The 25,774-nt window shown below is 39.3% G+C and overlaps 1 protein-coding gene across 4 annotated transcripts in view; it reads right to left on the bottom strand.

Moving 5' to 3' along the window:
* Window positions 1-20,897, bottom strand: part of LOC122828778 (transducin-like enhancer protein 1) — a 29,987-nt gene extending 9,090 nt beyond the window's left edge. The window contains exons 1-8 of one of the 4 annotated variants that reach the window (XM_044112646.1): window positions 20,142-20,897; window positions 18,222-18,322; window positions 16,880-16,943; window positions 16,072-16,116; window positions 6,359-6,421; window positions 6,124-6,228; window positions 1,216-1,435; window positions 956-972 (exon numbers count right to left, since the gene is read on the bottom strand). In XM_044112646.1, the coding sequence (XP_043968581.1) occupies window positions 956-972; window positions 1,216-1,435; window positions 6,124-6,228; window positions 6,359-6,421; window positions 16,072-16,116; window positions 16,880-16,943; window positions 18,222-18,322; window positions 20,142-20,165 (639 nt within the window). In that variant the 5' untranslated portion in view covers window positions 20,166-20,897. The remainder of the gene's footprint in view (window positions 1-955; window positions 973-1,215; window positions 1,436-6,123; window positions 6,229-6,358; window positions 6,422-16,071; window positions 16,117-16,879; window positions 16,944-18,221; window positions 18,323-20,141) is intronic. The other 3 variants (XM_044112647.1, XM_044112648.1, XM_044112649.1) reach the window with 3 other exon arrangements.
* Between the last annotated feature and the right edge of the window lie 4,877 nt (window positions 20,898-25,774).

Below are 25,774 nucleotides of genomic sequence, written 5' to 3'. Positions count from 1 at the left end.
CCCTCGCTCCCACCCTTTCCCAAGCCCTCCCCTCTCAGCAGTGCTGATATTAAACACAATGAGAGTCTTTAAGCGCAGGATCAGGGGATGCAAGAGGAGGGGAAGGGAAGGGGGTAATCTGCTCACTGAGGTGTTAAATAGGCACAACAATGCAGACTAGGAGAGAAAAGTGTGTGTGTTGTAGGTGTGTGCGCCTATTTTTGTGTGTGTGTGAGCGTGCTAAAAAGCTCATTTGGAGTAGAAAAGAAATCTAACAGTTCACAGCAGTTCTGGGGCAAAACTAAACAAGCAGGCCTAACCTCTACCAAAGCAGATTCCCCAAGCACATTCAAAAACAAAAGTAAAAAGACTAATGCAGGATGAAAGTCACTTCAGTGTGAAACAGACAAAGTACTTCTATTCATAGTGACATCTGTAAGGTGAAACAGAGGTTAAAGAGAATAAAATAAAAACTTAATACTGGACAGATGGATAAAAGGATAGATGTACAGATGAACAGAAAGATGGACAGATGGATAAAAACCTGAAAATACGATTTTTTGTACTTTTTCGCCATTCCTATTGTAAGATTTGTAAAATACTTTACTTCAAAACTTAATCCCAGTCTTGTCTTCAATGCGTATAAAACCTTGTCAATATGTGAATGTGAATTATACATTCATATTGCATTTTGTGAAGTGATGTAATCAGACTGTATCGTCCCACTTGAAAGCACCTCCAAGACAAACTTTCCCATGTAGTGTAAAATCTATTTACTTAGAGCTGACTGTTTAAACTTGTTTCTGGCTGACGTAAACTGACGTTTACTGAACCAGATATCAACCCAACTGAGAAACGCAAATCTTTCTCATGCATCTCCAATTCCCCCAAACCAAACTCTCCCTTAAAGACAAACAAAAGGAGAAAGCATGCTGCTGGAACAGAAAGTGCTGGAGCAGAAACTGGAAGAACTTACTGTGCCAGGTTCTCTCTCTGTTGCCATTGGAAAAAGCAAGCATGTGGTTGAGGACGCAGGGTTGGGTGTTCGCCGAAGTGAAAAACAAACGAGAAAACATTGAGTGCATCTTTCTAGATAGCAATTTAAATTTCTGCAACATTCAGACAAAACCTTGTTGATCATGATTAGCTGATTCAAACATTTTTAGTGGAAACATAACCAATTTCTCAACTGATCTCATATCATCTGGCTTTTCGGTGGTAGAAAAGTTTTCTTACCCCTGAGGTGATCAGGTCCTGCAGCGTGAGAATCTGGCCCACCAAGGTGAGGCTTCTTCTCACCTCCTTCCTTTCCTGCCAGATGGGGAGGAATAGCACCAAGTGCTCCTGACAGCGCCAGGAGACTTGCTGAACCACCTAGTTGAGAGGGATGCAGGCCGGCGGGATGAGGGGTCAGGGGAACCGGAGCACCGCCATGGTTATGGGAGAGATGCTGCTGCTGAAGGCCAAGGCAAGCACAAGAGAGAAAAGGAACAGATGATTAGCTGGGAGATGAGACAGAGCACTGTTCAGCTGCAAGACAAAGCTGGAGATTAGGGTCTGAAGGTGGAGAATTCTGCAATTAATTAAGTAATCCATAATTTTCCAGATACCAATTGCAGCTTATTTTTTTTATTTAACCTTTATTTTACCAGGATAAAAATCCACTGAGATTAAGTTGGCAGTAACAAATACAACACAAAAACACAGTTTAAAGATGTCAAACTATATATATATATATAAAAAAAACAGGTACATGTCATAGGTTCGGCCTCAAGAACTATTAGTTTAGATCTAAAAGCGCTAAACAAAATTAATTCATTCAATTTGAAGATTTCATGCAGCAAATTCCAAAAAGATTAACTTCTTAAAGGGAGAAGAAAACTATGAATTTACACAAGATATTACAACAGATTTTAAACATCCAACAGTAGGTCTGTTGCCAATCTTTTTAGCAGTAAAAAGATTAGTTTTTAAACAAACCTCAGACTGACATATTGCTGAAGAAGTTTAAATTTTACAGGGACATACATGGACTAATAAAATCCTAATATTTAGGGGAAAAAAATTCAATTAGCCTTGATTGTCATATTTCTGCATTTTGTATTAAAAGGCCAAATCCAATTTAGGAAAAAACTACTAACTTAGCAACTCATGAACGAGCTGAAAAATAATTGTATTTGAAAAACTAAAATCTAAACCACACCAATGACATAATGCTGACAATTAAATGAGCAAAAAAGCTCTCCAGTCGTTGCCTGAACTACTGAAATCAGCTGCCAAAAATGTGAAAACCATTGACACATACACCCCAAATGCCCCAATAAATAAAACATAGACCTCTAATGTGTACACATGCAAAAAAAAAAAAAAAAAAAAAAAATCAATAGTACTTTGTAAGCTTATCAATCAACACTGTGGCCCAATTAAAGTCTTCAACAGATGGAATGGGATCCTTGGTGTCTGGGGTTTACAGCAGCTCAACAAGCTGCTGCTTTCTTCAAGAGGGTGAACACATCATCACCCCTATATACTGGCTCACACACACACCATCACACACACACACGCACACACACACTCCTCTTTCTGAGGTCAAACACTGAACAATACTGACAGCTGGGATCACAGCCCAAAGCCTGAGGATGTGGATGGGGAAAGGAGGGGGAGGGAGGCCAGGAGGAAAAGGAGGAATGACGAAGGAGGAGAGGGAGGAGAGTCCCAGCTGCTGCTTGCACTGTCAGATCTGGTGAGGGAGCGAGGCGGCCGAGAGGAGAAGAGAGGAGAGAAGGAGACAAGAGGGTCAAAACCAGAAAGGGAGGGCAAGTTTGGCTGGCAGCCCTGCTCTCTTTCACACCAAATCAGGCGCTCGTCTGAGCGTGAAATGTCTTTGTGTTCCCAAACATCATTATTGCCTCCTCAGACAGCAGCCGCGGGAATCCGAGCTCACTGATTCGCCGCTAGGAGGGGAGGAGGAAGATGGGGGAGGAGAGGCGTGGGGGCACAGGAGGCGACTCAGCAGGGGTGGGAGGAGTGCTGAAGGTCAAACCGACTTTTATCTCACCTAATTGACTAACCCACCCCACCCTCTGAGCTTCCACCTTCTCTCTTCCTCTCCATCCGTCCTTCGCTGTCTGCCACCAATCCACAATGAGTGAAAGTAAAATTACTAAACGTTCTCTTGGCCACATGGCCTGCCTGACGCTCAATTTCCAGAGCCGGCTTAACTGCGCCCCCTCCCCTCAAAAAATAAAACATAAAAAAAACAAAACAAAACAAAAAAACTGAGAAAACCATGTCACACAAGATCATGCAAACACGTATAACACAGTCTAAATAAACAAGGCAGGCAGAAACACCTTCACTCAACCATCCTACTGCTGCTTGTTGTTTTCTGAGGATAACAGAAATGTATGCTCTGCTACACTTCACACACACACAAGCAGATTCGCAAACATTCACACACAGATACACAAAAAGCACCCCTGATGGGAGTAAATGGAGGGGAAGTATTGGTGCAGGCAAGGGGAGCCCAGTTTGTCATGGGATGTTAGTGTGAGTGGGTGTGTACAAATATATTTGGGGTGTGTGTGTGAGTGGAGGCAGGGGCAGCATGCTTCATTACACTCATTTAACTCACAAACAGGGTGAATGACAGACCGGCGTGGGAGACGAGGAGGTTGAAGGGGGGGGGTTGGGTGTAAGGACAACGTTGTGACCCCCCCCTGCCTTCACCTCCTTTACAAACACTAAAATCCTGCAATTAAGACTCAAAAAGCAACTGCCAAATCCACCTCTCACCCCATCACACAAAAAACAGAAGCCCCCCATCAGTCCACGCCAGCTAACAAGCCCTCCCCACATTTAACCAAACCCAGTGGGATCAAACCCTCTGATCCCCCCTGCCCACTCTTTGCAAAAACAAAAGCTACATACACCCCCCTTTTTTCCCACAATTCCCCAAACTCAGACTTCTAATCCTCCCCCTCCAACCCTGTGGCTACAAAGGTTCAGATTTTTTTTTAAATTCCTACTTAAAGATCATCTCATTCACCAAGTGGGCGGAAACTTTGTTTCATTCTGGAGCTGAGCGTTCTCCATCAATCATCTCATCGATGTCCTTTATACTTCTCCGTCTACAAAATATTAAATACATTTAATTAAATAAATCTAACTTATTACAAAAAAAGAAAATATTCCACTACTGGTGTCCAGCGAGTACCTTCAGCGTGATTCAGTGATTTAAGAGAGTGTATCTGCTGATGCAGAGTCTGTGTGCAATCCAAACCTTTTTCCATACTTCTACAAATTGCTGATTCAAAAACTTCAAAAACTGAAGTTTAGAAAAGTAATAAAGTTTTATGGTAGACGACTTGGCAACTGGGCAATATAATACAGAAGATCTCTTCTACTCAAATTGACTTTAACAATCAAAATTGCAGAAAATAAATAATAGAGCATGTTAAAAAAAAACAGTGTTTTTGAACAACTCTACAGGAATGCACTATAATACAACAAACATGGCATTGCTAGAATATTGTTGAATATTGCAACAACAATATTTTCCTCACAATTGTTTCTTTTCTATTACTGCAACACTGCCACGGTTCTCCATGAGCTCTCTGATCATTAAGATGTAAATCAGGTGTTGGTATAAAGAACAATGAAAGTTTATTGATTAGGTCAAATGTATTATTGGAGGAGGTTTAATGAATGACTCCTGAAATAAGGTGATTGTGTTTGGATAACATGCTGTAAATTAGCACCAAGTGTCCACCATCTTATAATAGTTTGTGTGGCCGCCGTTTGGGAACCCAATATGAATAAATGAAATGGTATCAGTGACATACAAGGTAGAAACATTTTGAAAGCACTGTAGTTAAAAAAAACAACCAAACACAACATTTCTGTTCGTCTCTGCTGTCAAATAATTTCAGTCCAGTTTTAATGGTTGAACTGGTCTGACCTGATTACAGTGTTTGCTTGTTTTTATTTTAGTTATATTTGATTTCTTTAAATATTGCTCCATTTGTGAATCACAAAACAAAAGGATGATTTTTAATTGTATTTTTTTTTAGCTTGTAGATAAAATTAAGTTAGTGTAAGATACAAGTTTTAGATTTAGAACTTAAGGGTTACTTAACTTTTTTTTTTTTCTTTGGACTCAATTTAATTCCTGTAGTTCAAAATGTTAAATACACAGACAAACCTGAATGGGACATTTCTACAACAAAGACACTTAATAATACAGCTTGTGATATTGACTCTAATATTTAAATCTTTCATCTTTCTTTTGAATACTATCCAAGTTTCCCATTTCATTCTTGTAAACACTGACCAGCAAGTGAACTATCAGTGACCTGCAAATATAGCTGCAGTAGTTATAAAAGAGTTTATGGAATACACACACAGGTGTTAACAGCTGACAAAGAATGGAAATTTATGTGATAAATCGTCATCAGAGATTCAGCCATCAGGCTTTTTCTGCCAACACCAAACTTTTGAATTTTCTTTAAAGGTTTGGCCAGCAAAGTCTAATTTTGACCAACTCAATATTTTAAGTCTAAAGGCAAAAACAAAAAATGAACAATGTTCTACAAGTAATTAAATATAGGTAATCGTCTTTAATCCAACAGAAAATTAAGAAATTTCTAAATTACTCATTTTTTTGCATCTACAAAGTTGTGCCTACTTTCTTATTTCGCTTTTGTTAAACAAAAAAACTCCATCAAAATTGATCAATATGTTACGTGATAAGCAAATTGTGTGTTATTAGGTTGGTCTCTTCTTCAATCTGGTAGACTGACTGGTGCAGCTCTAACTTCAAGCACAATCAGGTAAATAATACATCTAATCTAAGAGTGCAGTTACATTTAAATCAGAACTGCATTTGTATAATGGTTATTTAAAGGAATTTTTAATCAAATGAAGTTGAAAGGTGTGTATATAGACCTGTTACAACCACACAACACAATCCACACAGACTATTCAAGCCACATAAAGAAAACAAAACAAAGGCCCCTTTTCTCTCCAAGGATCTTTCTTAGACATAGGCTTATACTTTTACCACATCTTCAAAATAAAATGCATTTTTAAGAACATAAAAACATGGGATTTGTGTAAGTGAAGAGAAATTAGAGGAATACACACTGTAGGTGGAAGACCTGGCAGTCCACGTACCCCGATGACTGAGTTAAGCTCTGCCATGGTCACCTGTTTGGCCCGCTCCACAGCTTGAACCACCTGCTGCTGATGCTATAACACACGCAGACAGACAGAACAATGCTTATGTCTGAGAGGCAGCTTGTATAACTAAAATGAAAAAAACGGTGTATAAACATCAAACAAAACACAGTCTGTTGAGGAAAGTCACACATATACTTACCTCCTGTGAGAGGAAGGGAATGACTTGCGCACAGATGGTGTTTAGTCTCTTGGCAATCTCAGTCTGATGATGGAGGAGGCACACGGAGATAAAAAGAGACTCGATTGTTAATAACATAATTGCATCCATTTAGAAATGACAGCTGTTCAGTTACACCAATAAACCAATACAAGTGCAACACACACACATACAGACTCATGCATTTTAAGAACAAATCCATGCACAGACAGAAAGTCTCATCTGAAGCTACACATAAACACAACTTTTATCTGCACTCAAATTCATTTCAGATATTGGTTCTGATTGTTCATGGTTCTTATTGTTCAGATCAGAACAATAACATTTTCTTCTAATTACAACTGGGGATGTCAAGTTTCTCTGTAAATTTATTCTTCATGTCTTTTAGCTCAGTCTCTATCCTCTGTGTTCTTGTCCTTCTTTCCCATCAGCACTTCAACATAATCAAATCACCTCCTAACTTAGTTTTCCTTCCCCCTGTATCCATGCCAACACATCCGCTTGCCCCTAAACCCCCCGGAGGTGGCTACAACTGGCTGAAACCAGATACCCCCCTCAGTAGCTCCAAATCAGATAAAGTGTCCCATTTTATACATCATCCAATCAAACAGATACAACAACGTCCAGCGTGAGGAGAGAATCGGAGGAGCCATCAAATATCAGCTGTCATGGCTCAACAGAGAAAACGTCCCACCCAACATAAATAGAAGCTGAAGAACATGGCGCATGGAAATATATCACCCACAACTGTTCATATGCTTTGAACTTATTCACATTTCACCAGGCTATAATCACTGTTGTATTTTGTATTTCATAGCAAACATGTGGGAAAAGTGACCTCATCAGTTGAACTCCTGAAAATAAACTTTGAAATTAATTTAAATCCAAAAACTTCATGGAAATGTTGTTGAGATGTCAAAAAAACTTCCACTAACCGCTATACATCAGCATGAATTGTAATTAAGACGTGGATTATTTCAATAAAAGTTGCTGAGATATTTGTCACCCCTTGAACCACAAGTATTTACTGGTTTAAACAGTGGATTCCTTTGAAAATGAGGAAGCAATTTCCCTTTAAGCTTAAATATACTTGCTCTAATTGGAAAGCTCCAACACACACATACTTGGCAACTCACCAAACTACAAACCCTGCCACAGTTCATCCAATTATGTGCTAGAAGGAGCTTAAGCAGGAACCAGTGCATTCTCAATGGATCCCAAACCAAACAAGCAACTCCTTAACCTATATGACTATATGCAAAAAGTACGAAAAGATAACAACTGGAAAGATTTATAATAATACAACCCAGACGAATATAAATAAGGTCAAAGTAAACTGAGACTAAGCTAACAAACAGAATTAACTCATTATTTGGTCTACATAACATTGTTTCAGCTTCAACATCCTTATGACCACAGTTGCATAACACTCAATGTCAACAAAGATAATCTAACACTGGAGTTTACAGTACAACTTGAAACGAAGGCTGAATCAAAAGAGAAGTCTGAAAACTCAGACAATGAATGAAAAATTCATCAACAAAAATAAATTAAAATACCCATGAAGTCAGGCTGTCGTGACTGTAAAGTCAGAGATAACAGACAATACTTCCTCTACACTTTAATGCCAAAACTAGAAAATTCCTGAAGAAATTTAACTGGGGCCTGCCAAAGTGTGCCCGTCGGTTTGGACCCAGCGTTCTGATGCTAAGAATTAGCATCGATGCTAAAGAAAGCTGCAATGTAATCAATAGCATGTGGAGAATCACAAGAATGTTAAGTAAGCTGGACATGCAACATTCAGTATGATAAAGTAAGTGTATTAGCTAAAATGAGCAAATATGCTAATGTAAGCATAAATACTTTCAGTAGCATGTGGGGTATCATTAGAATGTTTACTGTCATTTACTTACTCCATTAAGTATACTAAACATGGCTAATAAGTCTGAAAAATAGAAAATAGCTTATTTAAGCTAAAAGGCTAATGCTAATGAACTGCCTTGCTGCGCAAGGCAGTTCCCTAACCTCGGATAAACAGATAATGCAGAATGATATCATTGCACCGCCTCCGGCGGTGCACTGTCCAGAGGGGCATATTGAGGCTTTTATTTTGAAATTTGCAGTAAGCTTCATATTAAATGCCCACACTAATCCAGTGTCTAAGAGTGCTTTGGATAAACCAGTCACATAAAGCCATAAAGAGCAATTACATGATGTAAAAATTCCCAAGGCTTTTATTTTGAAATTTTTGTTAAGCTTCATTTGAAAGGGTCAAAGTCATCCCATGTGTAGCAGTCATTGGATTAAATCAGTCATATAACGCTCAAAAAAGCAATGACCTGATGTAAAAATTTTCAAGGGCTTTTATTTTGAAATTTTCAGTAAGCTTCATTTCAAAGGGCTAGACTCATCCCATGTGTAACAGTGACAGGGTTAAATGAGTTATATACAGCCCATAGCAGCAAGTTGTTCTAAAGGCCAGCTCAGTCCTCCTCTGTTTTAACTGAACTACTAGTTAGAACTACAGTGATGCGTGTTGTAGTCCTCAGCAGCTCTCCCTGCTCTGGGTTCCGTTGCCATGGTAAATAATCCTCTCTGCCAGCTGTGAGTGAGACATCCAGGGAGACAATTCTCTGTTTGAGCCAGCCAGTTTGACTAAAAAAGCATTGCAAACAACTGTTTCCGTTAGAACCGTAATACATATTCGAAAACCGTTTGAAGCATATGAGAGGGCTATTTGTCGTCTCACATAGTCCCCATTCATATCTCTACCTCACTCACAGTATTAACAGCGATGAGATAAAAAAGTGTGTGCCAAGGTCTGAAATTTTCAGAAATACATGGAAGTGAATCAGTGAGATCTGTCTGCTACCCTGGCGCATGACTTTGCTCTGAAGCACCTGGAGAGAAAACTGTAAGCGCTAGATAATTTTTGAAAACATTTGACCGGAGCAGGCACGCGTATCAATGTCATGACCAAGTTTGATACCAATCATGCAATATTTGTGGCGTGAGGCGAGTTAAAAAATGATTTGGGGTCAAAATGTCGCTCTGACTCTCACTCTAGCAGCCTTCACACTCTGATTTTTCCAAAATCAAAAACTTTGGGTCGCTTAGAAAGAAGTTGTGGACAAACCATAATACATATTGACGTGCTGTCTTCACTTTAAAAGAGATCACGGACGTATCTACAAAATGAAGTTTGAATGGAGTTTCTACATGAAGTTATGACGACACAGAAAATCCTCAAAAATAGGGTATTTTCAGGATTTACTGGTTGCCTCGTCCCCTTGACGACGAGACTTGCACCTGGTGAGCTCGTTAGTGATTTTGGGGTCGTTTTTTTCTTTTTACGTCGCCATGGTAACTCCAAATCCCACCAAAAGTAATAGCTCCCCGCCCGGGATCGAGCATACGTTTGATACCACTTTTGTGGGTGGGCTGCATAGCGATGCCGCATTCCGGTTCGGAAGAAAAAATAAATAAACTAGAAAATTCCTGAAGAAATTTAACTGGGGCCTGCCAAAGTGTGCCCGTCGGTTTGGACCCAGCGTTCTGATGCTAAATTAGCATCAATGCTAAAGAAAGCTGCAATGTAATCAATAGCATGTGGAGAATCACAAGAATGTTAAGTAAGCTGGACATGCAACATTCAGTATGATAAAGTAAGTGTATTAGCTAAAATGAGCAAATATGCTAATATAAGCATAAATACTTTCAGTAGCATGTGGGGTATCATTAGAATGTTTACTGTCATTTACTTACTCCATTAAGTATACTAAACATGGCTAATAAGTCTGAAAAATAGAAAATAGCTTATTTAAGCTAAAGGCTAATGTTAATAGAACTGCCTTGCTAAGGCAGTTCCCTAACCTCGGATAAACAGATAATGCAGAATGATATCATTGCACGGCCCGGCGTGCACTGTCCAGAGGGGCATATTGAGGCTTTTATTTTGAAATTTGCAGTAAGCTTCATATTAAATGCCCACACTAATCCAATGTGTAAGAGTGCTTTGGATAAACCAGTCACATAAAGCCAAAATGAGCAAATACATGATGTAAAATTGCCCAAAGCTTTTATTTTGAAATTTTTGTTAAGCTTCATTTGAAAGGGTCAAAGTCATCCCATGTGTAACAGTCATTGGATTAAATCAGTCATATAACGCTCAAAAAGCAATGACCTGATGTAAAATTTTCAAGGGCTTTTATTTTGAAATTTTCAGTAAGCTTCATTTCAAAGGGCTAGACTCATCCCATGTGTAACAGTGACAGGGTTAAATGAGTTATATACAGCCCATAGCAGCAAGTTTTCTAAAGGCCAGCTCAGTCCTCCTCTGTTTTAACTGAACTAGTAGTTAGAACTACAGTGATGCGATTTGTAGTCCTCAAGCAGCTCTCCCTGCTCTGGGTTCCGGCCATGGTAAATAATCCTCTGCCAGCTGTGAGTGAGACATCCAGGGGAGACAATTCTCTGTTTGAGCCAGCCAGTTTGACTAAAAAAGCATTGCAAAAAACTGTTTCCTGCTCGGGAACCGTAGAATACATATTCGAAAACCGCTTGAAGCATATGAGAGGCTATTTGTCGCCTCACATAGTCCCGCCATTCATATCTCTACCTCACCACAGTATTAACAGCGATGAGATAAAAAAGTGTGTGCCAAGGTCTGAAATTTTTCAGAAATACATGGAAGTGAATCAGTGAGATCTGTCTGCTACCCTGGCGCATGACTTTGCTCTGAAGCACCTGGAGAGAAAACTGTAAGCTTAGATAATTTTTGAAAAACATTTGACCGAGCAGGCACGATCAATGTCATGACCAAGTTTGATACCAATCATGCAATATTTGTGAGCGTGAGGGCGAGTTAAAAAATGATTTGGGGTCAAAATGTCGCTCTGACTCTCACTCTAGCGGAGCGGCCTTCACACTCTGATTTTTCCAAAAATCAAAAACTTTGGGTCGCTTAGAAAGAAGTTGTGGACAAACCATAATACATATTGACGTGCTGGCTTCACTTTAAAAGAGATCACGGACGATCTACAAAATGAAGTTTGAATGGCGTTTCTACATAAAGTTATGATTTACACAGAAAATCCTCAAAATAGGGTATTTTCAGGATTTACTGGTTGCCTCATCCCCTTGACGCAGAGACTTGCACCTGGTGAGCTCGTTAGTGATTTTGGGGTCGTTTTTGCTTTTTACGCCGCCATGGTAACTCCAAATCCCACCAAAGTAATAGCTCCTCCGGGATCGAGCCGCACGCTTTTGATACCACTTTTGTGGGTGAGCTCAGCGCACGAGCCGCATTCGGTTGACGGAAGAAAAATAAATAAATAAAGAGACATTCTATTGGGTGTAGAACAATAGGTGCCTGCCATGCAATGCATGGAGGCAGTGACTGACTTGCTTCGCAAGTCAGTCACTGCTCTCCTTATGCATTGCTATGGGCAGGCCCCAATAAAGAGACATTCTATTGGGTGTAGAACAATAGGTGCCTGCCATGTAATGCATGGAGGCAGTGACTGACTTGCTTCGCAAGTCAGTCACTGCTCTCCTTATGCATTGCTATGGGCAGGCCCCAATTAAAAAATTAGCAACTAGTTTAGTAATGTAATAAAAAATGTACTGAGAAGAATTCTGCAGCAGAAGCCTTTTAAGATCATTGTTTCAATTAAAAAGCTACATGCTGTTTGCTCCTTGTGAATGCTTTTCACACAGAATGTGGAGTCGCCCAAATATCATGTCATTAATACACCTCAGGAAGGTAACAAACCATCCACATGTTTTACATATTGCTCAGGTGACTGCTGCGACTTGTAAGCCACACGCGTTTGGTTCCTTAATCCCAACTTTAAGCTCTGAAAGCACACAAGTCTTGTGACCTCATCAAACTGACTTTTATAATGTGACAGTAGAATTTATTCATCAGTCTGAGGTTAATGATCTGAAATTGGCTGTCGTTTCATTACATTGTTTTTATTCTGGATAACGGAGATTAGGACAGTTTATACAGATGTAATCAAATTTATCTCAAATACTTGAGTACCTTTTAAAGATGAAAGCTACGATCCAACTCATCCTGTAAACTGACGTATCATTGGGTTACATACTCCAGCAAATACAGCATTTATTTTCGGAACAGCGCAAACTGAAGTCAGTGTGGAACTGCTTTTGACATGAGATCAGTAAGTGTATGCATTTGAAATATAATCAATAGTGTGTTTATCTGCGATGAAACAACGGTAGATCAAAGGTGATTCTATTTGTGTTACACACAGTATGCAACTTTGCACCTTATCTGCCTACTGCAGAGTATGTGTTATGCTGCAGGTAGAAAGCGGTCTTTTGCCTGTTCTGTGTTGTGTAACAAATAGTACACTATAGAAAGCAACTCTGTAAATCACCTGCAACTAAAAAGAATAATCTGTAGAATGATTTGTGTTACATCATTTATGTCCAAAATGTCAACTTTCTGCAATGTTTTAGTCAGAAAATGTTGTCATCTAGAGAGATAAAAACTGGTCTAAACCGATACTTATGTCCAAACTCATCACTGGTAACTTTGTGTATCCCTTTTCTCACAGTAAACTGCCTTTTTTGCCTTTTAAGGCAAAAACACACCTTAGTTATTTAAATGGTCTCACCTTCATTCTACAAAGACTCAATGTCAAGCCAGCCAACAATGCTTAACGAGCTTTAAATACAGATCTATTTCAGGCAGACTACATGTGTTCATCCATTTACAGAATCTTGTCGTAAGCCTATAATTAGCTTTGTAGAAAAGGTTAAATGATTAGGCAGGTAGAATAGCTTGAGCAAAGCTACTATCAGGTTATCCCAGCTAATCTAACCCACTGAACAAAATCACGATTAATCAAAGTTGCAACAGACATCTGTGACTTTATCTTTTAAAAATAATGAAAAAATTAACATAGAAAGTCTACTGATATTGATCACTAAGTATATGTCACCCTGTAGACTTTGTTTCTTTTGCTTCTTGTCACACTTTAAAGTTCCATATCAACAAAAATGTAATTTGAGGCAAAAACAGTATAGAAAATACACAAAGTAGTTTTCAAAGTATAAACTCATTTAATAAGAGACTGACATTATTAAATTTCTGCCAGAAAACAATAGATTTCTTAAATAAAACCTGTCTTACAACAGACTAAAAGACCTCAAAAACAAACATCTTGAATGTTTGAGTCATGGTCCAACTCTTGTAAGACTAAATACCATTTTAGAAGTAGACACTCATTTCTACAATTGAACTTGGTGGTAGTAGTGTAAAAGTGTGAGGATGCTTTGCTGGATCTGGAGGACCGGCAATCATGAAAACTACCTTCGGCCCTCAGTTTGTGGGCTCAGTTTTTTTGGGCCAGCAAAATCATAGTCTAAAGAAAAGGCTAAACAGGGTGATAAAGAAGGTGGAGGGAAGGCATCAAGAAGTTAAGAATATAGACAATCGTGTACATCCGCTTCATCAGACTGCTACACAACAACGGTGTCTTTAATCCTACCATCTACAACAGCTCTTTGAAGATTTGATTTTTGAATTGAATTGAATACACACGTCTGAACCATGGAGGAGCTTCGCAGCCTGAACTCCATGGATGCACACAGTCAGTGTTTCAATGGCTTTGTAAAGGATGTACAAACTCTTCATGTGAATAACAAGGTTCTGATGACTGGCAGAGTGAGTACCTGTAGTGACATACAAGTAGGCTACATGTCCATCTTAGCATGCAGATAAAAGCTAATTAGCTAAGCTAATTTTGCTAGTTTGATACCAGGTACTACAGTAAATGTCACTGATATTTATTTTAGTATTACACAGAGATGGGTAGAGTACCCAAAAATTGTAATCGAGCAATATTTGTAACAAATGTATTGTTTACAAGTTACACAGGAATGATGAGAGAGCTAGTTCTAAGTTTGTAGCTTGGTTATTGTTATAACAATTCCATAGCAACTGCCTACCAAGATGGTTGTCAGTTACAGAGTATGCGCAAGTGTGACGCCACATGAGAACTATGTCTAAAATTTAAAAGTAGCAGGACCAATAATTTAAAGCATACCACCAGCAAAACCACACCTAATGTAAAATACTGAATGCTCCAACACTAGAATTACTCACGTCATGTTAGAAATTAAATTTGTTTGATTTGAAAACTCTTACGTATGACAAAACAGCAAAAACAAAAGTCATCTGTAATGCTCTTTTTACAGCAATGTGCTTTTTTGGGAAACTTAATTTTAACAATACATGGCAGCCTTCTAATTGAGACAGGGGGGGTTAAACTAAGTTGTAGATAGAGAAAAGTTTTGATTCCCACATGCACATAGAACGAGTTCAAAAAGAACAGACTTTCCATTACACGTATAATTGGAGCATTACTACCACACAAACCCCATCCCCCTGTACATCCCCAGCAGGAGGTGGGTTGTTAGTCTGTATCCCCGTACCACCCGCCCACAGAAGCCTGTTGCTCTGACAACTGCAGCCCCAAGCTAATGACCTCCCCTGGAGTTTTAGTATGCGTGCGTGTGTGTATGTGCGTTTGTGTTTACGTGTTTGAACAATAGGAGGAGATGCATCTCCCTCACAAAGAGTGAACGCCAGCTTCACGTGGCTATAAAATGAAAGAGGAACAAAGTGAATAGAGACGGAGTGAAAAAAGGCGATGGATGGTGGGGGTCCGGGTGAAAGAAGAAAGAGATCCCATACCAGTTATTGGAGAGTAAGGAAGTGATGAGAAAAAGGAAGAAAATTGGAGTATAAAAAGAAAGGCAACAAAGGAGATGAAGAATGTGAGGGGAAAAAAAACGTTAAAGAGAAAGAATGTGAAAAATAAGGAAAAAATTCCCTTTTTTCAGTGAAGTAGCCAAGCCAATCCACCTCCAATTTCCTCTGGTCTGACTGGTCGATAGCTGTGGTAATTACTGGCAAAAGCTCTCAGCTCTGCAGCACTCCTGTGGGAAATGTTGGTTTGCGTGTGTAAAAGGTGAGAGGTTTCCCTCGTCAACTATATTTCTTATAAATTGGAAATGTGCGGATGTTTGTGTGAACTCTTTTGTGAACATGTCTGCATTCATGATTAAATTAATTTTCTAAACCACATTAAATTAGTCTCATTTTCATTATACAAAGTTTAGAGACAAGAGTCCCCTCCAGCAAGTACCAGTGTGTATATTAAACATTCTTTACTACATTACATTCAAGGTTTGCATCGACTTTAAGCTTTCAGCTCATCAAAATAAATACATTTTAAAAAATAGAGGAGCAAGCTACACTGTATCTCCTCGGTTGGCCTCGCGTTGATCGATTCCTCTGCCCTCCCCTGCCCTGCCCATCTAATGTAATAAAGCAGGCCGCTCCCCTAGACAGCACCAATCAATCTACAGAGCCATTCATTCTGCCTCCGGGCTCAGCCGGCCGGCCCTAACTGGGGAAATGGAGACAGAGCCCCATCGATCACAAATAAACACACATCCACACATGGGCAGAGATACAGTGTAGCACACATAAACACAAACCATTAACACACAAACACATTTGCGCGCAGACACACACAAGGACACATCAATAGGCGCACACACTAAATACATCAAAACCCCGCCACGAGGAAGTGGAAGAGAGAACGTAGGGAAGAGACACAAGAAGATATAGTGAGCAGACAGATAGGCAGCTATACCTGCTTATGCATTTCAATGTTGAGGCCGTATGACATCTCATAGTACTGAGGAGAACAGAGAGTCAGAGGGTTAGCATCACCTGTCACAATAAAACATTAAAGCGTAAACCCAACTTTACAGATGAATGTTCAGCACTACAGCATCTTATCACTTAAACATATCAAGTCTGTTTTTTATTTACGTTGTTTCCCATAAAACAATCAAAAAGTCTGATTTAACGACTGAAAGGTGGCTGTATGCACCCTAGAAGAACTGCTAGAGCTCAACTGAGACAGCAGTCATCCCCAAACATAACTTGTTTGAAATGTTGTGCTGAGTAACATTCAAATGAGTAAGCTAAACATTCCCTACAGCGTTCATGTAGGGACAAAAAATAAACAGATAAACAATGTAAACAATAAAATCATATTTAAAATGTCGGCTTTTTGCTGTTATACTGAGATATATGTAAATTTTCTTTAGAGTAGATTTTACCGTTGTGTTTTTGAGCACCATTGCAATGTCTAGTATTTTTAAGCTTTTGTTATATACCAACAATCTACAGGCATGCCTCAGTAAGGATAAGAAACATTTGCACATAATTAAAACAAGAGGTACTTCAGGTTGCTGTGGTTTTTATACAAGCCTTCTTCATTTAGGTAATAAAGTATCCACATTAGTCATTTCCCCTTCTTTGAAAAGATTAAAGTTCACTTTTACATCTGGGTAGGGAACAACATGATCTACCCCAAGGACACTTATGCAGCCCTGCTGCAGTTTGTCATGTGGAACATTGCAGGGCCAATAAATTGAAAGCCGGGATCTCACCATGACATAGTGTCTCTGCATCTCTGTTTTTTCGCTGGCCAGCTTCTCACACTCCAGCTTAAGACTGTAGGGGGAAAAAAAAAAAAGAGTGAGTCATGAGTTGTACATCCACACATCTTGTCAAAAACAACCATCTCTACTTGAGCCTCCATTTAGTCACCAAAGCAAACATGTATTTCTACTGTCAAATGTTGAAAATCAAAGTGTTGGATGTGGGAGGTTTGCTTCAACTCTGCTTTATCAAGATGTGAAGTTAAAAACACAATGTGGTAGGCTGCCAACCCACACCAAAAACACAAACAAATGCCTGTGCACACACAACCACCACAAGGGAAGATAACCGCACACAAGCAGCCCTGGCCTATAGTGCACAACTACTACTACACACACACAAGGAAAAAAATCAGGGGTGATTTATGAAACTGAGCCCACACGCCACCCTTTGGCTCTCACCCATCACTAAGGCTTAGACCTACCGCAGTCTAAGAACCAACACTGATGCCTGCTGCAAATGTGTGTGCTTTCATGTTCATGTATGTGAACCTAATCCAGGTTTATGGGTTAGGCTGAAACCAGAATTGCTGTTTTCTTTGTGGTAAGAGGGAAATGACTGTGGGTAGGGTGAGATTCATAGTTAAAAAGTACAGGACAATGTGGAGGGATTTCTCTGTAAAGACAGCTGAACTCTGTGATTGTCTACTTTAGAGGCATGGTGTAAAACCTTCATTTTGGAAAAAGCTTATAGTCAGATTGCCTTAAGGTTTCCAGAGCTATCACTGCTGCTTTGTTGCTGTAGGATTAGACAGTGGGAACATACTAATCCCGCACTTCATTTTTTCACTTTCTCCTAGAACAACCTTTTTATGTACTATTTGAAATAATTGCTGCAATTACCTGGATTGTCTCTGGGGGTTTTTTTCTATCAGTTTTCTGTCCTCAAAATACCCATTTGGTCACAGCAAATATCTGCTGACACCATGTCTGGTTCTGCTGAACATTCTTCTACAACTAACACTAGTCTTTTCTTTCTACCATCGCCACACGCATGCTCAGGATAAAGAGTTCCTACAAATTCAGTGACTCAATGCGGTTTGCTGGATCTGGCATTATGTGAGCAATTGGATTTGCCTGTTTTAGATTATAATTCTGATCATTCTGTATGTAGTTGAATCTGCCTATAAAGTCAGACTGGCATGGATATTAACCTGCTTGTCTGGTAAAATGCCTGCAGAAGGCAGCAGTAGTTGTGAAATGGCATAATATAAGTAACCTGAATTTAACTGCATTATACAACTAATAATAATAATGATTAGAATCTTTATAGCTATTGTAGAAAACGTACCTGTGATATTGTGCTTGGAGAAACTGGAACTCCTCCTTTATCCGGTCCAGTGACTCTGGAATGGTGAACTTGAAGGGCTGGCCTGGAGCCTGATGCGGTGTCTAACACAAAAACAAACAGAATCATCAACAGCATCATTATAGCCCATCACTGCTGAAAGGGCAATGCCTTACGAATCTTATAGGAACAATATTTACATTCAGGGATTTAAGAGAAGAAATGACCAGGTCTGATAACTTGCAACATGTCATTTATATATTTATATGTTTTCTTTGGCGATTTCTTTAGTGTCCCTTTTTAAATGTTTGTCACTCACTCCTGTTACCATCCTTAAAGAATACCAGGATCACCTGTTTAGCTAAAAAAGAAAAAAAATGGTGTATTAACCATCATGGACTAAGTGTTTAGGTACTAAAACAAGAGTTTTGTAACACAGATCCAGATATGTAATGGCCCGCAGCCCACATCTGGCTAAATGTTCCAGACAGGCGCTGTCAATAGAGAACACTGCATGAATGTGTGTTACTTTTGCAAACAGATCCAGATGCCTTGCTTATGTTTTAGAAAAGGGAAAAAAACAAAACATTTTGGCTTTAAAGCCAAATGTGTTCTTAGCAATACTTTGAGAAGACATTTACCCTATTGAGAGTCTCGCTGTAGTAGATGCCCACACCTGGCATGAGCACTAAAAGGTCATATAGATAGGGCAGCAAGAACAACTTGATTGCCCTACTGTGAAATATTTATTTTAAAAAGTCACAAATAAAGTGGCTTTTCATTGTGGAGAACAGACTGCTGTTATAGAGATGTCTGCTTGAATAGGACTTTGAGAATAAACGTACAAATACAACAACTTTGATTTTCTTTTTTTAAATAATTTTTTCTAAACTTAATTCCTTAGAATATTATAATGTTTCAGTAAGACTTCAGATAATTAGGAAAATCTATCATTTCAATATAGCTGCATTGACTCCAAACTCTATTCCTTCACCACAATGTTCCCAGAACTCTTTGTGAGGTTTAGCATCTCAGCCACTAAAAACATCATGTGTAGATAATCAAGTGTATCCAACAATGTCTATCACATATCCTGACAAATATTGCATCCAACCCACACGATTGCACGGTTTCACAAATTTATACTGTTTGCAATGTTATAGATCATGTAGCTCTTGTTTTCAGCTTGACGTGTTGCAGTTCCCCACCACATTCAGTTATGATGACTGATTCATAGAAATAATTTTACATCCAGTGATCCTCAACTGGAATCAACAACACTCATGTGGCCCATTGGGAAAATTAACCATCCACGCATCCAATATCACAAATTAGCTTATACAAGGTAGTTATTAGGTACAAAGCTACTTGAAAATTAATTTAACCATAAACTTACATAAATATTAAGTTTTACCATTACAACAAACTTAAATAAACTCACAAAATAATGTAGTGAGGAAATTTACTTTAAGTGCTTGAACTATTTTTGTAGTGTTGAATGATTTGTGTTAATGGTTTAAATACAACTGATTGCAGCCAGAATGTAATTCTGCTTGATAGTATGTTTAATTTTTAGTGACTTGTTTAATGATACCCTTTTATTACTGTCACTTTTATCGTAATAGATATACAAAAAGACCATGTGATAATAAAATTGGAAGTTTATCAACCAACCTCAGTGTTACTCCAAGGGGCCTTCCATTTGATGATCCCTTACAAACCTTTCTGCTGGCGCCCCTGTTAGCAGGCGCACATTTAAAATATCCCACAACTTTTAAGTTATATTGGCCGTCAATCCACTCCGCTCCTCTGAACAAATATGGGATGGTATTCGCACAAGAAAATCTAACGATGAGTTGCAAGAGGAGGCGTAAACAGTCGTTTACTGCCAGGTGAAGCATTGCTGGAGGGGAAGTAACTTACCGGGTGTCGCCCCTGGGGAAACATCTTCTCTCTCCGGGGGAAGGAGTGCTTCAAGCCCCGCCAAGGAGGAATCAAAGAACAGGGGTGTGTTTATAAAGCTCCGGATCAAGGAAACAAATCCATCCGCCTTGCTTATGGTGGCCAACAATCGTTTATTTCTCAGAGACACCGAGTCCCCCTCTGCTTGCTGATCTGAATTAATTTACGGACCGTTTCCTCGCTGTCTCTCGGTCCTTGTCTCTTGGTGCGCTCCAGCGGCCGCAAATCAACCGTGTAAGCACGGCAAAGGTCTCATTAGATAAAAGGGTACGAACCAGGTGAGAAAGAAAGGAGAAACCTCGAATCCACCTCAGGAACTCCGGCGTTTGTCTTCAGGTTTATTCAGGGTATTCCAGGTACAAAGAGCCCACCAACTCAATCAAATCAAAAGAAGAACAAGCCACAGAGCCGCAAACTGTCGGTTCTCAGTGAGCGCATCAGAAACATATCCACACAAGTTAATTGCTGTGAAGAGTTCCCACTTGACTCGCCGCGGTCGCTACTTGGCGGTTAAACAGTCAAAACAACCGGAATATGTATTTCCTCAACGGGCTTCTGTGGAAAATGGAGTCCGTTTGGATTTTACGAAAAAAGAAGGAAATATATTGTTAGTTTTGATAGCGAAAATCCCCACAGCGCTGCGAATGCTCCTATTTCAAAGCAGCGCTTTACATCAATGGCAACTTTCTCACGCGGTTTCACGCTCCCAGACTAACCGAAACTACAGCCCCGCCCACAAGACGACTCCTGACCAATCAGAGCTGCCGCTCCACGTGGGGACAAGACCTGGTTTCAGTATTAACCAATAGCCGCAACGCAAATCTCCTCGGGTCCGTTGACCTCGCGGAGCTCCGCCAGTGACGGCCAATCAGAGCCCTAATAGAAGCTGCCACTTCTGGAAGCGGAGGGGCGGGTTAGAGCGCTGGTGTAGAGGCGAGTATCAGCTGTCAATCAAAGTAACGTGGGGGCTCAGCAGGAGGAGAGGAAACATACACATGCACGTAAACACACACAGGCAAATCAACCCAGACACAAACAAAATATTGTTCTTTAGCGGCTGTAAACTTTACCAACAGTCTTATGGCAATTTATGAAAGTCCTCCCTTTCGCTCTTCTTTACCTGGTAGCTATGTCTATGGACAGTAAAAATCATCCTACTGATTTGAGGTCAGAATTAACGTTTGCACAACACATGTAAATAACCAGAAAGTTCAGCAGCAAAAAGATGAATCATTGCGCAAGGTTATCCTGCCTGTGAACTTTAACAACCAGTGTAACAGAACTGACCAAAAGACACACTAATAGATGAAAATTACTTTGAAGTTAAGATTGGTCTTATCAAGTCTAGTCCACATATTGTTTTAGTAAAAGGTTCATTCCAAAAGGAGATTATTGTGTGCCTTGTAAATTATCAGTGCAGTATTGGCTTCAAATTTAAATGCATGCAGTTTGGTAAATATTTCAATAGAGGGATAGCAGTCCAGTCACTTTTCTTTCTGTTAACTGGTTTAGCATGAGCTTTCTACACCTCTACATCACTAATCATAAATTGTACAATTAAAAAGTATTTTTAAAATTTGTATTTTTATATATATATTCTTGTGACACCTAAACATGTAGGATCATTATAGAAAATCACACATAATCTGACTAAATACAACAATCAAAATGTTACTTCATTTATAGAAGGAAAAGAACTGTAAACCAAAGCAATCTGGCTGTACATTTCTGTGAGGAAATGTACAGCCAAAACAACAGCTATAAAGCCATTGCACCCATCATTTGAAAACTGTATTTCATATTTATTCAGGTGAATTTCTCGTCCAAGTAAGACAGAAAAGATAAAGAGAAGAGAACTGTAAGAGGGAATATATTCTTTCCTATGTCGTACGTTAAGGGAGCAGCATATCTTCTGTAACATTGCACTGGTTTTAGATTATTTCCTACATTGTCTCCATGAGGTTTTAACTCAATTTACAGTCAATTATCACTCAGATTCAATGGACTCTTCTGTAGAATAAAGAAAAAATCAAATTATGCTGCTCATCTGTCACAAGTTTATGCAAGTTGTTGTATGCTGCAGTAAGTTGTAGAAATGGATCACTTTGCATCAGCTTTTTATCGACAAAAATAAACAAAAAGACTGAGTTCATTGAGAAGTTGACCTCATTATCTCTCAAATACATCTTGGTCTAAATGCAAATATCATCCCCAGAACACAAACAAAAGCTCAGACAAGCTGCATAGACATACATAAACAGAATATAACCAAAATATCAGAGCTGCTCACAGAAAGGGTAAGATAAAATGGATGGGAAGAAAATGTGGATATTTGCTATAAAGTTTTTTCCATTTGTTATTTTTAACATGAAAAAGATGCAAATACTAACCAGGATAAGTAATTATATAAGTTGTGAAAGAAACCATAATTTTTTTTTTATGTTTTGTTTTCATCTCAATACTATCTGATCCTATGCTCATTCTTTTTTTAAACTTCTGGTATAATTTTCTTTTCTCTCATGTCAAACAAATACAAAGCAGATGTATTATCTCTGGGCTGGAGCACAGAGAACCCTTAACATCTTCCTTTAAATTTAAAAGATGGATTCACAATTTTCCAAATTTATTTCATCTGAGGTTCAGTCACACACGAGGCGATAGCAGCTGCATTCAAATTTCTTTTTATCGTAGGTGATCTGGCAAATCCAACTAGTATCATAAATACGTGTCTGACGAACAACAGACGTGATAAAGTGACTGTGAAGTATCTGGTTGGAACTGGATCCCGCAGGCCCAGAGTTTTCTCTGCTCCACTTATCCCATCTAAGCACCCCTCACTTCACAAGGAAAACCCCCCTGAGCCACATACTGACCTCTGATTGGCTTGAAGAGCTCAACCCCTGACCCTGTAACCTCTGACACCTGCAACGGCTGATCCAGTCCATATGAGAGACTCCTGACTGTGACCAACCGATAGCTTTTTTCCAGACCTCACAGTCGTGCATGAACTTGCAGGTGCTTTTGAGTGGGTTGCTTTGGTGTGTGGAGGGGTTTAATGTGAAACTATGCATTGATTTGTGAGGGATGTGTGAGCTGATCCCATTTTATCATAGACAAATCTTTACCCTGCCGCATACCTGCATTGATAACACTGATAGGTGAATTCGTAGCTCCACTGTGGAATGAACTTTGAATTTTAGACGCTCCGCAACATGAACTTTGAGCACATTATTATGTTTACAGAATATTTCTTTTCACTGTCAGTGAAACAAACTACTCACTGCAGTCTTGTGTAGTTTTTACGTTGGTCTCTACTATTAGGTGGATGTAAAATCTCGACATATCTATGGTTTTTAGAAAGACTTGCTGAACTTTTTGCGCCTTTTAATGTGACATGTGCATGCAGCATTGAACTGTAAAATAAGCTATTAAAAACAAATTTACAGCATTCGTTCCTCTTAGGTAAACATGCCATCATTTATAGAGAGTCTGATTAACAGTTTGATAAAGGTAAGATATTTTATTGGGAATTCCTTGATTTTGTTTATTGTGTAGTTTTGCTTAAAGCTTGCGAAGGATCAAAATGATTTAATTGCAGAAAGGTATCAGTCAGGAGGAGACACCACATATGTTCCATCATGGCACAGCAAACACCCAACAGCTGGAGATGATATTGAGAGTCAGTAACACTGCTAAAAGTTAACACTTCCCCATAACTCATAAAAAGCAAGACGGAAACAAATTATGGAGGCTGCCAATCACCTGACAATTACAAAGGTGTAGCTGCATAGACTTCAGGTTACTAATGGTTGTGTTTTTTGACGTGACAGCTGCATCTTGTATTCACCAAACAGTTCAATCGATAATATTCAAAGACGGAAACATTTTCAGAGCTGGCTAAAATTCCTCCAAAACTAGAAAAACAACAAGTTTCAGTCTGATTAAGCTAAACTGAACATTTGGCCACATTTCCTAAAGGCAAACAAAACAGGGTGGTGGAAGCATCATGATCTGTGTCTGCCGTTCTTCAGTAGGAACTAGTTTTTATCAAGGTGAATGAAATAATGAACAGCATCAGCGTGGAACATTCTACGGCTACATTTGTGTCCTTCCAGAGTTGAGATTTCAAAGTTAGTGATCTTACACTGTGCACCATGCATGTTTTTTAAATCCTCAAAGTTTTCTGCACTTTCAAACTTGCTGAATACACTTAGCCATACTTTCTGTGTTTCGCTCCAGTAATCAGACGGTGAAGCCACATGAGCTCACTGGCCTCCTGATTTCCTTAACAAATGTCCATCCCCTTATTCACTTCGCCATCCCCCACTCCGCCTCACCCCCCTCTCCCAGTCATTTGTTTAGAGTGGCTAGTCACACAATTAGCCTCTGCCATGGATGGGGGTACAAGAACCTGCCATATGAGCCTCATTTGGTTTGCAAATGTCCAATTTCTTTCTGATTTTAGAGGCTAAAACAAATGGCTGTGCTTTGTTTATAGAGGGAGAGGGGGAGAGGAAGGGGAGGCAAGGGGAGAGAAGAGGCTGTTTTAGCTGTGACCTGGTCATCTTGTCTGTAGAGGAGAGAAGAGGCTCTTCCAGATAATGGCTGAACAAGCAGCTTTGTGTGGGACGGCAAATAGAGTGATCCCACTCTCGTTCTACTTAACACAAGAAGAGCTTTTCGGCTGCTATGTATGTGTGTGTTTGAACCTATATGCAAATGTGCATTTTGTTGGGTTGTGGGCTATTTGAATGTGTGTGTATGCACATTTGCTTAGTTTGTTTTGTATCCGTGTGTATGTGTGTGTGGTGGTGGTGCCTATGTGTGTCAGGAGATGGTGTTAAAGAGTGCATTCATGATCAGGAGGTGGTGTGTGTGTCAACAGCCGATGATTTGCGTGAGGGTTTTTAGCAAACTTGTCCCCTGGAGCTCTTTTGTTGTTTTTTGAATGTTCTGTTTTTAATGGAGAGCCGAGGACGTCCTTTGAATACCACTGACCCGGCTTCGGTGCCACTCTCTCTGTATTTTACCTGGGAGAGAAAAGAATAACTTTTGCATGTTTCAGAGGATGACCACTTTTAAATCTGGAAGAAGGACCAAAAGGTTTTTGAGAAAATAGAAGACGGAAGAAAAAGGAGATCAGGTCCCATTTCAGTATTTGTTCAGATCAATATAAAAATGAAAACCACACCGGGTATGTTTGTAACCTGTGGTGCCAACATCAACTGGAACCAAAGAAGATGCATGACGCAAACAGAAGATTACTTACTTTGTTTGCTCTCTTTATCAAATTTTACTGGAAACCTTCACTGGAATAAGCTCATAAATTATTTGTTTAGTCCTTTTTATATGCTCAGGTATGCTCAGATATCCAGTGTGAAACACATTGTATTTACTTTTTAACTGAAGGTGTGGATGTGCACACATGGCATGTGATGCAGCAACTAGTGCAATGTGTAGTTTTCACAAGAGTGATGAGAAAACACAAGTCTTCATATTATTCAAACTGAAAGGTATTTCTACTAGTTTCTATTAATTTAGTATGCATTACATGTGGGGTAAGAGACACCAATTTAATATTGAAATTGATTTTT

Source organism: Gambusia affinis, linkage group LG03 (genome assembly GCF_019740435.1).
Source record: "Gambusia affinis linkage group LG03, SWU_Gaff_1.0, whole genome shotgun sequence".
NCBI lineage: Eukaryota > Metazoa > Chordata > Actinopteri > Cyprinodontiformes > Poeciliidae > Gambusia > Gambusia affinis.
The sequence above is the reverse complement of the archived record's forward strand: the minus strand, read 5'-3'. Positions and strand labels throughout refer to the sequence as shown.